This window comes from Epinephelus fuscoguttatus, linkage group LG7 (assembly GCF_011397635.1).
Source record: "Epinephelus fuscoguttatus linkage group LG7, E.fuscoguttatus.final_Chr_v1".
Lineage (NCBI taxonomy): Eukaryota > Metazoa > Chordata > Actinopteri > Perciformes > Serranidae > Epinephelus > Epinephelus fuscoguttatus.
In genome coordinates, this window is record NC_064758.1 from 10,289,331 (window position 1) to 10,305,380 (window position 16,050).

The 16,050-nt window shown below is 38.4% G+C and overlaps 1 protein-coding gene across 1 annotated transcript; it reads right to left on the minus strand.

Moving 5' to 3' along the window:
* Positions 1-16: 16 nt before the first annotated feature.
* On the minus strand, positions 17-11,801 carry tmco4 (transmembrane and coiled-coil domains 4). Its single transcript, XM_049581540.1, is given in 15 exon segments — positions 17-747; positions 750-1,223; positions 2,543-2,660; positions 2,867-2,984; positions 4,301-4,385; positions 4,694-4,830; positions 5,072-5,236; positions 6,983-7,102; positions 7,284-7,427; positions 8,831-8,928; positions 9,283-9,412; positions 9,515-9,542; positions 10,080-10,254; positions 10,874-11,024; positions 11,708-11,801. Coding segments are annotated over 15 exon segments (2,007 nt in total). The 5' UTR covers positions 11,751-11,801; the 3' UTR covers positions 17-726.
* Positions 11,802-16,050: the final 4,249 nt, after the last annotated feature.

A 16,050-nucleotide genomic window follows, 5' to 3' on the forward strand; every position in this document is an offset into this window, starting at 1 on the left:
TTTTAATGTCACAGAAAAATATCTATGGACACAAATTCAGTAAGCTCCATCCGTGTTCTATTTTGAATTGTGTGTTTCTTTCCACTTATCAAATATGGTTGAGGAAACCAATATAAGTGCATTAATAAAACTTACAAGTCAGGGACTATTTCCAGTATTATCAGTGCCAGTATACAATATAACTACATCCTGAAACTCTATGGTAATAGCACTTCACATTGGCATGGGTGGAATAGAGGGGAAAAAAAGAAGGCCTTGAAGACAACACATTCACTGCATTGCCCCCAGCCTTATGGAAATTAAATTACTGTGATAATATCCATAGCAACCGGGCCAACGGATGAGAGGAAGAGAGATATCACCTGTTATATGGCATCCTCTACAACCTGCAAGTAATATTCACAGGTATTTGATCTCACAGTCACTTTAGAAAATAAATTATGACACTATTTACAGTTTGTAAAAATCTACTTCATTTACAGTGTCCCTTACTGTTATTAAATTAATGTATTAGTCTAAAAACAACATTTCATGGTTACACAAAGCAGTTAATTCAGGGGATTTTTCACATGAGGCTGCCATATGTGTGCATTGACTCTTGAGCGGTGTCTGGTGTGTCAGTGTGCTGAGAGAGGAATGATTATTTTCTCCAACAAAGCTCAGATGCTAAAAAAATGTGACAGGACGAGATTTTACAAGGAAGCAGCTGGTCCCGTGACATGCTCTTTACAAGTTTGGCTGCCTTTGTTTGTGTGTGCGTGCTCTACAGCCCAGTGTGTATCATCCCAGCTCCACGATATGTGTTCATTATCAGGGTCAGCATCCGCTACATCGTCACAAGAGGCATTACAAGCGGACGCTGTGTCGTCATTAGTTGCAGTCTCCCCCGATGTAAGAGGTGAATTGTTCCTATCTGACTCTGTATCATTTAATGAGTCCAGCAGGTCTGAAATATCAGGGATATCCCAACCGTCACCCATCTCCTCTGTCTCTGCCACCTCTTTCACCTCTCCACATTCTCCCATATCAGTCTCAGCGTCCTCCGCATGGCTTTGTGTCTCAGTCTCTTGTTGCTCATTGGGAGTTTGGTCAGGGGCCGTCCCCTTTGTGATCGTTACAGGCTGAGGAAGAGCAAAGGAGGCTCCTGGGACTTCTTTGGTAGGAACTCCTACTGCCACCAAGATGGTGTCCATCTGACGCATGTAATCCAAGTGACCTTTCACCTGGGAAGCAGAAACATGGTTTTACTGTCTCTGACTGAAAAAATGACACATATTACTTTGTAAATTATAGTGTATTATATCAGTTTTCCTCTTTCTCACATCACATGACCAGGTATATAGTGTATGGTGCTTTAGGCCTTGTCCAGGTGTACGCGGGTATATTTGAAAAAGGTACCATAGCTTATTCTATGCGTTTTGGTCTTTCATCCACATGCAAACTGCATTCTAGGTCACTAAAAACAGATCTTTTGTAAAACTGTGTCCAGGGTGAAGATTCACAGCATAATCAGGTCATATCATTGGGGTACAACACATGATGAAAGGCTCAATATCTGGTCCACTATCATAGAACATGGGGGACGATTAATTCAGTTCACCCAGGCTTCCACAGTCAGCCTTGGGTTGGAATATTTTTGTACAAAAATTAAAGATATGGGTGAGAATTACAATTCCGTAATTACTGAAAAAAATCTGTAACAACAGACCATAAACAATGCTTTCTATACGCAAAAGTTCTACTATATTTCGGCTGCCATCCAAATTAGTGGGCCCAAAAGTTCTGTCAGGCCAGACGCACCCAAGGAAGCTAAAATGAGCTCACCCAAAGAGCACCTGAGCAGATACTGTCCATTTATTTCTAACGCTGTCTGCTGTAGATCTCCAACATCACAGCTCCAATCACTTGACACTTCAATCTTGTTTTTGCATTTTCATTTGGACAAACATTTTTTATGACAGTGCTTGTTGGACAGATTTTTTTTGTTGAGAATGATGGAGGAAAAGCCCCATTTTCAAAAAGACCCATGTCTACCTGAACAAGGCCTCATGTCAAGTATCTTTTTACCGTTCTTTTTTAAATGTTTGGTTGAATGAAATGTACAACCTCTGATGCTTCACCTAGTTCTGTAAAGCATGAACTAGTTTTGTTGAGCCAGACGTTAAAGTTTGATGTGGAATCATGTTGATTTGCAGGGTGACAGAAAGGCATTGCTGTAAACTGAAACAGACCAGCAGGGGCCTTATTTTATCTTTTTATTTGATTTAAGCAATACAGCTGTCTCTTTTAAAGTGCTAATAAAATTCAGTATTTATTAATATTGCATAACTTAGTTGAAGACACCTTTTATTATTTCACAGACTCTGATCTAACAAACAAATGAGACAATTTTAAGGTAAAAAGTGTCCGTTTGAAGTGACTGCTGCATGTGGTTTTTCTTGAAAGGTGAAAACCTTGAAATGTTAAATTATCTTCATGTACTTGAAAACTATTCATAGAAGAAACTTTAGCAGGTCTCATTTAAAAAGAAGCTCTGACTCACCACGGAGGAAAGATCCACATTGATAATACGCCGATCCTGGATGTTGATTGGCTGTAGCCCAGCAACACACATTTGTGCGGCTGAACTTCGGTACAAGAACCCCAGGAGCCAGTCCCCTCTGATAGGTGGAGAGTTCAGAAAGTCATTTATTCATAAAATACTTCACAAATCCTGCTGTCAGGACAGTCGTTTCTGAGTCCACAAACATTAGACCTCAAACATAAAACGTCTAAAATATTAGTTTATCAAAACAATAAAGCAACTGTAAGCTTTAAAAATGCAGATGTTACACGCATACTGATGGGTAGAGTTCTGTTAGATTACCTGCAGTAGCCGTTTACGATTTTTCCAGCTACCACCCTGGTCATTCTCTCCCAGGCCTTTTCAGAGCCATCCACAGGGGCCCCCAAGAGGACTACATCCTCCACTACTCCTTCACAACCTGAAGAATCACAACGACACAAGACTCAACTAGCTTGTCAGAACAATGTAAAAGAAAAACAATGGAAGATGAGTAACCAAATTACATTAACTGCTAATCGATTAAAAACAGTATAACCACACACACTAAGAAAAAAGGATGAGGGCTGAGCATTTGCTTCTGAGGAACCCTTATCAAAGAAAGGGTTCTTCAAGGATTGTTAGAAGCACAGGTGTTGAAAGATCCTCACCCTTGATTATTCAATTGTTTACCCATGTTTCAAAGGGTATTTTTGAATTTGGATGTTAGGTGTGGGAATCGCCACAGGGCCCATGATACGATATTATCAAGATGCGAGTCATGATACAATATTATTATTAAGATTTTAAATGTGTTGAAATATGCTGAGTCTTGGGATAAAATATAATGCAATATATTGTGAAATAGTACCTTTTTGCAACTGCCAATTATTTCCCCAAAGGAAAACTTCATCAACATCCATTTTATTTAATAAGATAAAGTTTTCAGTCTGTTAATCTCACTTCTGTCATTTGTAGCAAAATGTATCCAGTGGACTGAAAAAGCAAGTGATTATACTATTCTAGTAAGCTACCAAAGTTTTGAAAATTGAATTGAAGTATTACAAGTAATGAAATTTTGTACTTGTAATATCTATATTTATATAATAAAAAAAAATTAATACCTGGTCCGTGAGACGTAAATGTTGTCATACGCCAATGTCTGCACTGACCCTATTCGGATGTGTGCGTGCAGCCCATTTTTTGTGACCGTGCAGACTGTGCGCATAGTCAGCGCATCAACTGTGCATGCTCCAATCTCGTTTCACACTCAAGTCCCATCCAGGCCAGTCACAGCTGCCTCACCACAGTGAAGTTAGCTTTAAGTTGGATATCGGACAGACATTCACTCAAGACTCAGCAGCATCTTTTCAGTTTCGTTTTTACCCAATGTCAGCAGTAGGAGGGCGGTTAGCTTACCTCCTAGCCCTTCTGTTTAACTGCTGGGGGGTGATGCGGCCCATCAGCTGTACTTAGAATAGAACCACATGCGCGTCTGTGTGACCACAACTATCTGCCGACATTCAATGCGGAAAGTATGTTCGGGCCTCAACCCTTTATAGCTCTAATGAGCACCTTTATTTCTAAAAGTGACATTTAAATGCTTATCATTTAGGGCCGTCATCACAACATTTCTATTCTGTCTCTTCAGTGACTTAGCAGAAAAGATGAGGATTAGTTTGGCTTTTTAAAGTCATGACTTTATCCCACGGAAGTCTCACATGGAAGATAGACAGTGCTGCTGAAAGTTGCTCATACCTTGGTCATTGGCAAGCTCCTGTAAACAGTAGTAGATAACTCTGGCCCCAAGACTGAAACCTATGAGGCTGACGGGCCGCTTCCCCTTCAAACACAGAAAGAAAGAGATAAGATGCACAATTCTGATGTAGCTTTCAAAATTATTTTTTATCTGAGCATAAGGCCATATTTTAGGTTAATAAATACAGCATTTCATTTGAAGATTTGTTTTATATTCTAGGAGTACATTCAAAGGAACAACAAGTAGAAATATCATGGTGGAAGTTAAAGTAAAGCAATTAATAATGTGTACACAGAATATACAGCTATCCCTTTAAGAATGCCAGCTGACACAATACTGTGGTGCACTATGGTAAAGTGTGCCTTAACAGAGATTAAGACGTGGTATGATACCTGCTGTCTGCTTCTCAAAACCTGTGCCAGGTGTTTCCCCACCTCAGCTGAGCGGTTCAGACAAACACACCAGGGGTGGTCAATGACACTGGCTGCTGCCAGCAAAGACGCAGGCCACGTCAGAGCCGCCACGATGCCTGGACAGTATGATAGTGTAAAAGACACCAATGCAGTACAATCAAAGGTCAATGTTTAGATTTAGGATTGTTAAACAGAAATCAAGTCATTACCAGCAATCAACCCAATAACATAAAAGTAATACCTTTTTACATCCCATATTACACCCCAAATGTGGAGTTATAACAAGCACAAACACTCTTGTTTCCAGATTAAGATAATTTAATAGACTAAATGGTTCCAGCATGACCGTCCTCCTACCTGAGAGCACGGTGTACTTGAGCGCCTCCTGGGCCACTATGCTGACCAGCCCATCCAACAGAGAGGCCATGGCTGAGCCCAGATCTCTGAGGAAACGCGACTCCCACACCAGGCAATATTGTTCCCCGCACTCGCCCAGGCTGCACCACGGGGCCTGGAACGAACCTGGAAGACAGCAATTGTGCATTTACATCAGGAGACGACTAAGCAGCACTTGTTGGTAAAGTGCTTTTTTTTAGTCATTGTATGTGAAGGGGGCACTAAGCTTGAAACTAAGTGTGTGTTTTAGTGGGGGAAGAGAGCTGCATCGTTTTATGTAAAAGCAAAACTTAAGTGGTTTGTTTGCATCATCTCAGGTGGGCACTCTGCTGTAGTTTTGGAACATTATGTGCAGGACTGTTGCCCAGCAATCCCATCAATGTTCTTTTCATCTCTTTAATATTCATTTTCCTCCTTGTTTTTAGCCGCGTAACTACTTCAACACTGTTCAACATAGAAACTTAATTTAAGCTTTAAACTCTTCAGGACATAATCAGAATTACTGTTAATGATATTATCTTTCATACTTTTCAAAATATTTGACATTTTCAGGATTCTTTCCCCCCCTATTCAAATGAATTTACAGAATGTTCTATGTAGTAAAAACAGCTATTTGACTGTAAAATTATTTGCTCTGATTTCATCACTCACACTGTATATGTCCAGCATAGTTGATGGTTATACTCAATTGTTATGATGCCATAATTTCTAAAGATTAATAAAATATCAAAAACAATGGACCCCATTCAGAAACATCTTCCTAAGTTTTTTTTTATTAAATTGGTTCTTTAGAAGGATCCTACGAAAAGTCTATGTCAGATTAATGATGTGTTCTTATAATGATAAATCCCACTGTCCTCGGAAGTCTTAGTTAGCATAGGTAAACACCTCACAAGACCCCATAAAAGGGCATGATGACTGCAGGACCATTTGCACACAAAAAACTGAAGAAGAAAAAGGTAAGAGAATGCCCAACCAAAGCTTAAAGAGAGTGGAGCACCAGACTCCTAAATAAGATTTAAAAAAAAAAAAAAAAAACTTCTGTCATATTTAGTAGCATCAGAAGTGGATATGAAATAACACAAAAAAGTGCATTAATCAACAATCTGAGCCACAAACCTTATGCATTTCAGAAGCCCAATTGTCAGGAGTGAGGACAGAGACAAGCACTGTGGCACTCACCAAGAAGTGTGTTTGTGTGATTAGAGATAGCCACAGAGAGAGAGAGAGAAGGTGAAGGTGGACTCATGCAATGTACTGTAAGTAAGTAATACTTACTTGGAACACTGCTTTGTCACTTTTTGTCCTGCCAGCCCGAACCAGTGATATTTTCTACCATGAACAATCACTAGTTATTAAATGGCATAGCTCCCATTAATACTACGGATATGAACTTAAGTGTTAGTGTAGTGTTTATTTTAAAAGGCCATAATGCTTTTTGTAAGATACTCAAAATCATTAATAAAAATCTAAATTATAAAAATGCTCGTTATACAAATTCTATAATGCTGTACAACTCACAGTTTAAGAACACGCAATATCCAATTATTCAGCACAATCATGTCAATACTTAATGTGCATCAGAGTGTCCTTCAGTGTGTGTAGATTCTGTTCTTATCTGAGAACAAATCCTAAATAAGAACACACTGGTAAATGTCAGAACCTTTGTGAATTCTGTGTAAGTGGATTTTAAGAGGAAAGGGTCTTCAGAATAGTTGGTGAATGGCCCGTTTCTATCTGATTACTTAAAAAATGCTCTCAATTTATCTTACAAAAAAAGAGTACTAGACCATGATAGAGGATTTACCTCTATTGCCTAATCTCATCTAATCATATAAGCACTTGTAGTGAGACAGCAGAAGCCATACTTACTGTATTTACCACTGCAGAGCCAACCTGTCACTGCGATGGTCAGATGAAGATGCTTTCCCGAGTTCAGTGGCAGGAATTGAAATTCCTCTATCGCTCCGACACACTTATTCATCTTATAGCCTGGAAAGACAATGTATGAAAATGACACACAGGTGGAAAAAGCCAAAATCAAAAAGAAGATGAGAAAAGCTGCAGATATGAAAATTAGGGAACACAGCACATTTGTATTTATCAAGTTCAGTCAAACTTCTAAAGACCATAACTTCTTTTCACACAATCATGTGTCTTCCAAAGTTCTTACCAGTCAATCCAGCCCCTGCTGCTCCAAACAGAGACGCCATGATAGCTATGCCAGTGGCTGAACCCAGAGCCGCAGCCCCTCCAGCCCCCAACACAGCACTGGCACCTGCTGCCACCAAGGGGGCTGCCAGCCCACCTGTCACACCTGGCAAAGACATACAGAGTGCAGTCAGTACAGCAAGAAGCCAGTGTGTGTAGGGTGAAGCCTTTCAGAGAAAAGTTAAGGGTACAGAAGGAAAAATACATCTCTTGAAACTGATGCAAGATGCAGTCTTCATGCATTATTCTGATTTAATATTTTGTCTTCTCAAGCTGGAACAATTTATCAATTAGATGTTGACAAATCAATGAATCCCCAATTAATTTGATATTCGATTAACAGGATTAAAAATAAAAAGGAAAAAGATTCTCTGATTCCATCTTCTTCAATATAGATATTGTCCGGTTTCTTTACTTCTCTATGACAGTAAACTGAAAATCTTTAGGTTGTGGACAAAACAAGAAATTTAAGAACATTATCTTTGGCTTTGGGAAACACTAATTAATATTGTTCACCATTGTCTGAAATTGGAGAAAATAATCAATAGATTAATCAACAACAAAAATAATCATTAGCTGGAGCCCTACTTAACACTCTATGGTGATTTAATTATTCGTTGATTAGCTTATCAGTTTCATTCTACAGTCCCTTTCATGAAGGACTAGTATACCCAGGGGACCTCATGTGTTTTTTTTCTTAAATAAGCAGAACCAGTTCTGCCACACGTTGGCACTTCTCATCCATCATGTAATCTTTTGAAGTTTCGCTCTTCTAATGGATTTTACATGCTCTTTCTGCAACTGGGTCTCCATGCTGTGTGGCGAGATGAGCCTCATACACCCAAAATGCTGTTAAAACTTTATTTATAGGCCTAATTGCCAGTGCAGCCTCCATAATTCTTAATCAGGACAGATGCAGAAAAAAGGTACAGAGCAGCGACACCCCCAGATATTTTTCACAGGGGTGCTCGGATGGGACCACTAAAATTTTGGAGTGGCACACCAAAATCAAAAGCCTTAACTGAATTTTTCCACAACTATCCTGTTTTTAACATGTTATGCATCTATGCACATGTTAGGCAATTATTGTTCTTTAAATACACTGGTTGTTCTTTTCCTTAAAAAGACAAATATACAGATTTAATTTGAAGCAATTGTATCAGGTTGCCATGGCCCGCTCTGGGTGTGCCACAGTCACAGAGAAAACAAAAAACTTAAATATGACCCCAAATCACTGAGACGCTGTTTTCAACAGGACTACTATCATCACATGACCTCTGTGTTTGAAAAAAAATATGGTGGATATTTGGGATTTTTTACCTGACAAATTAAATATATGGAGAATCTGCACACGACTGAGATCACAAATGACCTCTGCAATTATTACGAGAGGTCCCCAGGTCATACCAGTCCCGTTTGAATAGAGCTGATGTGTTTACATAAGATGACCAGATGTTTCAAATCTCCATTTTTTAAGTTTTCAAAAGCACTCGAAGCAGGAATATTCACCAATGACAGTCCCTCCACCCACGGTGGCGAGTCCAATGAGGAGGTACCGTCGTAACTTTCGTCCTCTTTCTCTCCTCCGCCGCCGAGAGGACTCCTCTCTGATGGAAGCAGAGTCAGACAGATTATTCTGTATTATTATTCAATATTCATGGGCTCCAAAAATAAAAATGTCAAATGACTCGTCGAGTGCGTTCAACACGACATCTTGAAAACAATGAGCTGCTTGTTTATGCCACACGACTACTTTCACGCTGTCTTTTTTGGATTCAAGTGTGACTGCCATGTACAGTGTTTGTGTTGTTTAAACACTCTGATACACATGAGATTCAGTCAACAAGTAAAACAAAGACAGAACATATTAACATGAAGTATTTTAAATTAATGGAAGCACCATGTAAATGTAGCAACTGACTCGATCAAATCATCCATCTTTCCATCAGAAGAGAACTTACTCGCTCTCCTCCCCTCCTTCTCTCAGCCTCTCTCCCAGTGTTTCCTCAAACTCCTCCAGCTGTTGTGGAAGGACACGTAGCAGACAGCTGACATGGCGGATGAGAACCCTCGATCTGGCATCATACTGGCCTGAGTACATGACAGAGCATAAAGTTTTAACATAACGTTTTTTATATAAATTTACACCGACTTGAAGTAGTTGTAGTCATTAATTTATCAAAGGATTATTACCGTCTTTGACAGAAAAAGACACCAGGTCCTGCAATACAAAGTGAAAGCTGGTTATAATTTGTTGGTTTGTAGAAATCCAGGTACAAAATTAGTCACATTTAATTTGATTGTTTTTAAAAAATATTAATAAAATAACTCTCCTGCTAGCAGGGTCAGTTGTGAAACAGCCACATCAAACCATGAAATAATTTGATGTTACATAGCACTTGACTGTAAACATTAAGGGAAATGAAATCATGTATGACCTTGAGTAGATTTGATGACACACATTCTATGTAGATGTTTTAATTTATGAATAATTTGCTCCTCCAGTTCTTTCTACTCTAATTCATATAATTTTTTTTACTAAATTTATCTTTGACTCTGTGTGTCTGTAGTTATTTCTATTATACATTTCTATCCAATGTGTTCTTCCGTTGTACTAATTTGCAGTAGAACAATCCATATGCTCTTATTCTTCTAGTCTTCTTCTTTTTTTGCCACATTTATATTTGCAAAAATCCAATGTCCCACAGGGGGCATGAAAGTTTAATGTTACTGCATCCTCTATAGGAGAGACCCACACCTGTATGATGGGGGTGGCCCCAGAAGCGAGCAGTGGTTCGGCATTTAAGATGGAGAGGAAGGTGTCGGAGCCTTCATAGCCCAGCCCTGACAGGAAAGCTCCCATTACCGGCATCACCGACTCATCCAGGTCCAGCAGGCGGACCAAGCCCTGCAGATACTGCTCCCGGAAAGCACTGAGGAACACACAACAGCTCATGTCCTTGGGTTCACAGTTTAGTTAAAAAGCTATTGATGCACATGGATATTCACAAGTGGGGGAAAGAAAAAGCAGCCATCAGAAATGCTTCATTTGTGCATAAATAAATAAATACATGCATAAATAAAAGACCAGCCCTCATGACTTCTCTGAGGATCTAATTGCCTACTTCTGCTCAGTTTTCTTACAAACTCAATATCAAACTTTTGTAAATTTCTGCATGTATGAGACCACGACAGACTAGGTAGAGACTAGGCCACTTGAATTTCAGCTTAGTGTATGACCACATGCACAACTGCACATGCAAGTCCAAATTTGATTTTATAGTTTTTATTATTAAGGAGGGCCAAGGTTAATTTACCTAGATACATATGCAACAAAAATTTCAAATTCAAATTGAAGATGTATTCAGGACCACTGTCCCCTATCTTACCTCTTAAATAATATGCTGGGTGAAACAGGAAATAGGGTGGTAGGTTTTTATCTGACTAGAAAAAACTGAAGCACGCACTCCTCAACACAATGACTACATTAGCAGATATTAGCAGGAAGGACACAGAGTGTCATGATGACATTATCCTTCATAGCTCTGTTACCTGTTTTCAGGTCCAGTAAACAGCTGGCCCAGAGAAACACCACACAGGGCAGCATAGGCAAACCTGCCCTGTTCAGTCAGCTGTCTGCACATGATTTCCTCTGGGTTGGGGTCACGTGAGCCATCTTGTGTTGTTCCTGCTCCCCCTGGGTCTAAATGGACAAAGCTCAATTATTAACTTGAAGGTAGTGGTGTGTTGCAGATCATAAAAGAAACCAAATACAACTGATACATTCAGAAATGTTAGAGTCACTAACAATCATGAGTAAAACATCAAAAGAAATGGTATTGTACTTCAGGGTACACAGTGTAAACATCTTTTAAACGCTGTTTGGTGAATCATACCCATGCCGAATTTACCCCAATGGCTGATAAGAGGTCTTGTGACATATCAGATATGTTAATGTCACATTATGTGGAATGTAGCATTACACTGCCTGATTTGTGAGTGTAGTTTGGTTTGACGTTTCGTTCTTGTCTTGCAAATAGCTACACGGAACTAGGTTACACGGAGTCTAACTTTGTGCTTCTCATCATGTCTCTCATGAACTGACCTGAATTCAACATACAGAGGCTGCTCAAGTGTGACCTACATCATTTTTAACATACTTTATAGCTGTATCTTAAAATAAAGCCAGTGTAACTTAAACCAGTGAATTTTAACAACACATATTTACGTTAGCTGCTGAAAACAGCTGTCTGAGAGTGACCACTGTGCTGCCACAGCCAGTTAACTAGCTAACGGTTCACTGCTAACTTTTGATAACGGCGTTAATTTTAATCTCTTACTCTACTGCCGCACCGGAGGAAATAATAAACAGATAATAAGTGGTACCTGGAGCAATATTTGTGTCCGTACTGCTCTTTTTTTCCTCCATGGCCACAGATATGTCAACTCTGTACGCTAAACTTTTGTTGCCTTCACTTGTTCCTCCTGAGCTCTGACATCTGACTATCACAGGTCAATACGAGACTGTCACGTTCAAACAATTTCGATGGTAAATAGGCTTATTACCTTAACCACCAAGGCGACAAACTGTTTTTTGAGAATGTTTTTATGCTCCATGTGAACCCACACAGAGCTTGGATTGATCAAATGAAAAGGAGAACTGCATAGTAGAAATGATGGTATGATTATGTTACTTTAGGAAACCCGTTGCATAAATCACTCGGTAATAGCACGGCTTCAAACATGCAGCTTTCTGTGTCACAATAAAAACGTTTAATACGTCATTCACACGGTTGATTACATTATAATTCTCATATTTTCGACTGTACTTGAAGCCATCATTTGTTTGCAACTACTCAGTGACGTAACTTCCACGTACGCTTAGAACGGGCCAGGGGACTGTTCAGGACCGACACGTTTTGGAAAGTTTTTGTCAGAGAAATTGATATGAAGAATTACACACCATTAGGTCAGGAATGTGTCACTTTACTGTACTGATCAACACTGCTTTACACAGAAGGGCGGGTGACAAGTGAAACACTTTTAGTGACGCAAGAGCCAAAATCAGAGTTAGTACAACTGCTGACCAGCAGGTGTAAGTGTAACATTTAGTTTCTCTCCACTTATCCCTTTTCTGCAGTTCGGTCTCCACAACACTGAAACAACCACTTACTATTGTTGATCATTTCAGTTAGGTTAGCTAAGTGGTTATTCTTTTCATAATGCAGATTATCTTGAAATGTGGCAGAATCCCCTGTCAAATTGAACCGAATGAATAATAAGCCTTTTGTAATTTGTCTGCCTTCTATTCACACATATTTCAATTTCTCCAGAGTTGTTCCAAGGTCTGTGTATGACTGTCTCTCTGTCTGTGTGCCATCAGCAAAATGCTTTCTCTCAGATGCTCGGTGGCAGTACATCAGAATGAGGACGGTTGCCTGCCAACCAGCTTCAAGGGCATGGTCACGGATGCACACTGGAATAATTTGATAAGATGTGGCCAATGGCTAAGAATGCAACAGACAACGCCATTGTTCAATGGTGTGTGTTAATACGTGGGTTTTAATAGTGGCAGGGTCACAAGCATAAAGAGAGAAGAGCAAGAGACACTTGACAATAGATCAAGGCCAATGCATTTGGACAAAATGTTTATGTGCAAGGGAGTTGTGCCCTATGAGTCATACTCCTGTATGACTCAAACTGAAGGCGTAGTATAGTATAGTATGATAAAGTGTAGTGCAGTAGTATAGTATATAGTACTATGGTAGGATAGTATAGTATAGTATAGTATGGGTAGTATAATATGACAAGAATAATATAGTATTGTACAGAGTAAGCCTATGAATAGTATATTTTAGTACAGTACAGTATGATATAAGAAGTATTATATAGTAAAGTAAAAGTATGATAAGGTGTAGTATAGTATGTATAGTATTGTACAACATAGTATTGTATGTGGAGTGCAGAAAATTATAGTGCAATATGTGGAGTACAGTCAAGTATAGTGCTGTATGTGGAGTACAGAAAATTATAGTGCAATATGTGGAGTATAGTTAAGTACAGTGCATTATGTGGAGCATAATAAAGTATAGTGCAAAATTTGAAGCATATTCAAGTACAGTGCAATGTGTAGAGTATAGAAAAGTATAGTACACAATGCGGAGTATAGTAATGTATAGTGCTATAAGTGAAGTACAGTAAGGTATAGTGCAATATGTGGAGTAGGCCTATTGTAAATTACTGTGCAATATGTGGAGTATAGTTAAGTACAGTGCTATATATGGAGTAAATTAATGTACAGTTCAATATGTGGAGTATAGTAATGTATAGTGCAATATGTGGTGCATAGTTAAGTATAGTGCAATACGTGGAGTATATTCAAGTACAGTGCAATATGTTGAGTATCGTAAAGTATAGTGCAATATGTGGAGTATAGAAAAATATAGTGCTATACATGGAGTATAAAAAAGTATAGTACAGTATGTGGAGTATAGAGTAGTATAGTGCTATAAGTAGAATAAATTAAAGTATGCAATATGTGTAGTGTAATAAAGTATAGTGCAATGTGTAGAATATAGAAAGGTATAGTACAACATGTGGCGTATAGTAATGTATAGTGCAATATGTGGAGTATAGTAATGTATAGTACAATATGTGGAGTATGGTAACGTATGGTGCAATATGTGGAGTATAGTAAGTATAGTGCAATATGTGGAGTAAAGTATCATGCCATGTGTAGAGTATAGTAAATTATAGTACAACATGTGGAGTATAGTAAAGTATGGTGCAATATGTGGAGTAAAGAAGAGTATAGTGCTATATGTGGAGTAAACAAAAGTATAGTGCTATATGTAGAGTAGTAAAGTATGGTGTAATATGTGAAGTGTTGCAAGGTACAGTACAATATGTGGAGTATAGTAAGGCATAGTACAATATGTGGGGTACAGTAAGGTATAGTACAATATGTGGAGTAAGGTAAAGTATAGTGCCATATTTGGAGTATAGTAAAGTATGGTTTAAAAAACAGGACAGAAAAGGGAAATAAAAGCAAAACTGACAATAATGTTATCATCCAAGAGTGTGGATTAAATGTATTTTTTTAACACAGTCTGATTCAAAGCATGTCAATGTCTCCTTTATTTACACTTTATTTTCTTGTACTTCACTCATTGCCTTTTCATAATTCACTCTCTGATCACTGTTGTGTTGATCTCTGACCTTCTCTTGGGTATTTTCAGACTGTTTTAGTTGCTCCTTTCCCACTCCCCTCCCATTTGCTTCATCAGCTCCAATTTACTGTATATACTTGGCACCGCTCTCATATCCTCTCTTGTTTTCCAGCCTGAATTCTGTTCAGTGACAGGAGAGCAAGGCAAACACCGGAAAAGTGCACAAGGGCGGATGAAACTTCCAACAGGTCTTCGTGTGGAGGAACTGTTAGTACAGAGTGGATACTTTGTCAAAATAATATCCTGGCCTTGTCACAGTGGAATCTCTAAACCTACGTGTGCTGTAGTTGTCTGTCTCACAAAGGCATCCTGTTTATACAGCCTACTGAACCATCTCTAGTGTATCATAAACAAGACTTTATATGTAGCAAAGCTGCAGCTTGATAACAAATGATGTACAACAGAGCATCTTTATTTGGGATGTCTTTATTGCATAGTATAAAAAATGATTACTGCATTAAACAAAGCAAGTGCAACATATACAGTTAACTACTGATGGTATAATGATAAGAGGCAATGTGAGAGAGGAATTGATGGATAGGACCATATGAGTTCTCCGTTTACAGACTTGACCTTGAGCTTGCCTAGACTTGTAATCAGGGAAAAACACTGTGACTTTGAAAACCTTGAGTATTGAAAAGCAGTGATAGAAAAGATAATATGAAGTAAGCTCATGCTGTACCTTACATAAAATTCAGGGTATTTGTACACCTGTTCTCAACATCCTTGGCAAACAGTTCTTACACTTCTGCTGTTACCAATGCATTAGCTTTAGTTTCTGTCACTATGATGACAGTTTCTACAATTCAAAATGTCTTGAAATGCATTTTTTTACTATTAACTAGTGTTTTGCACCACTAAATATTTCACTGGCATGAAATAAATCTTTGCATTGCAACCGCAATTTCTCAATTAATCTTTTAGACAATTGCAAGTAATTATCAGGACCTATTGTAATAATCATTCATTTCAGCCATTTTCAAGCAAAAATGTCACAAGATTCACTGGTTTCAGCTTCTCAAGTGTGAAAATGTGATGCTTTTCATTGTTTGATATGATAGTAGACATAATATCTTTGGGGGTTTGGACTGTTGGTAAGTCAGAACAAGCAAGACAAAGATGTCGCTTTGGGGTCCAGGGATTTGTGGTTGGAGTTTTTTTTTTTTTTTGTTTTGTTTTTTTTTTTACAAATCGTAGACTCAATGATTTATCAGTAATGAAAATAACAATTTGTTGCAGCCCTATCTTTAATGTTGTTATATTTATATATAAATTATATAACTTATAGTTATAAGTTCCTTTTCAAATTAAAGCTACCAATTTTCAAATCCTTAGACTGCTTTCCTGCTCATTTTCTCTGGTTTCTGTGATATTGTTTTGTTTATCAGTCAGTTTCAGCTTTCAAGTGTACCATCATAAAAATGTTTCACTTGTTCAGTTTACCCATAAAATACACATTGCTAATGTCATCTTGCAAATGTCACATTTTCTGTAGCTAAA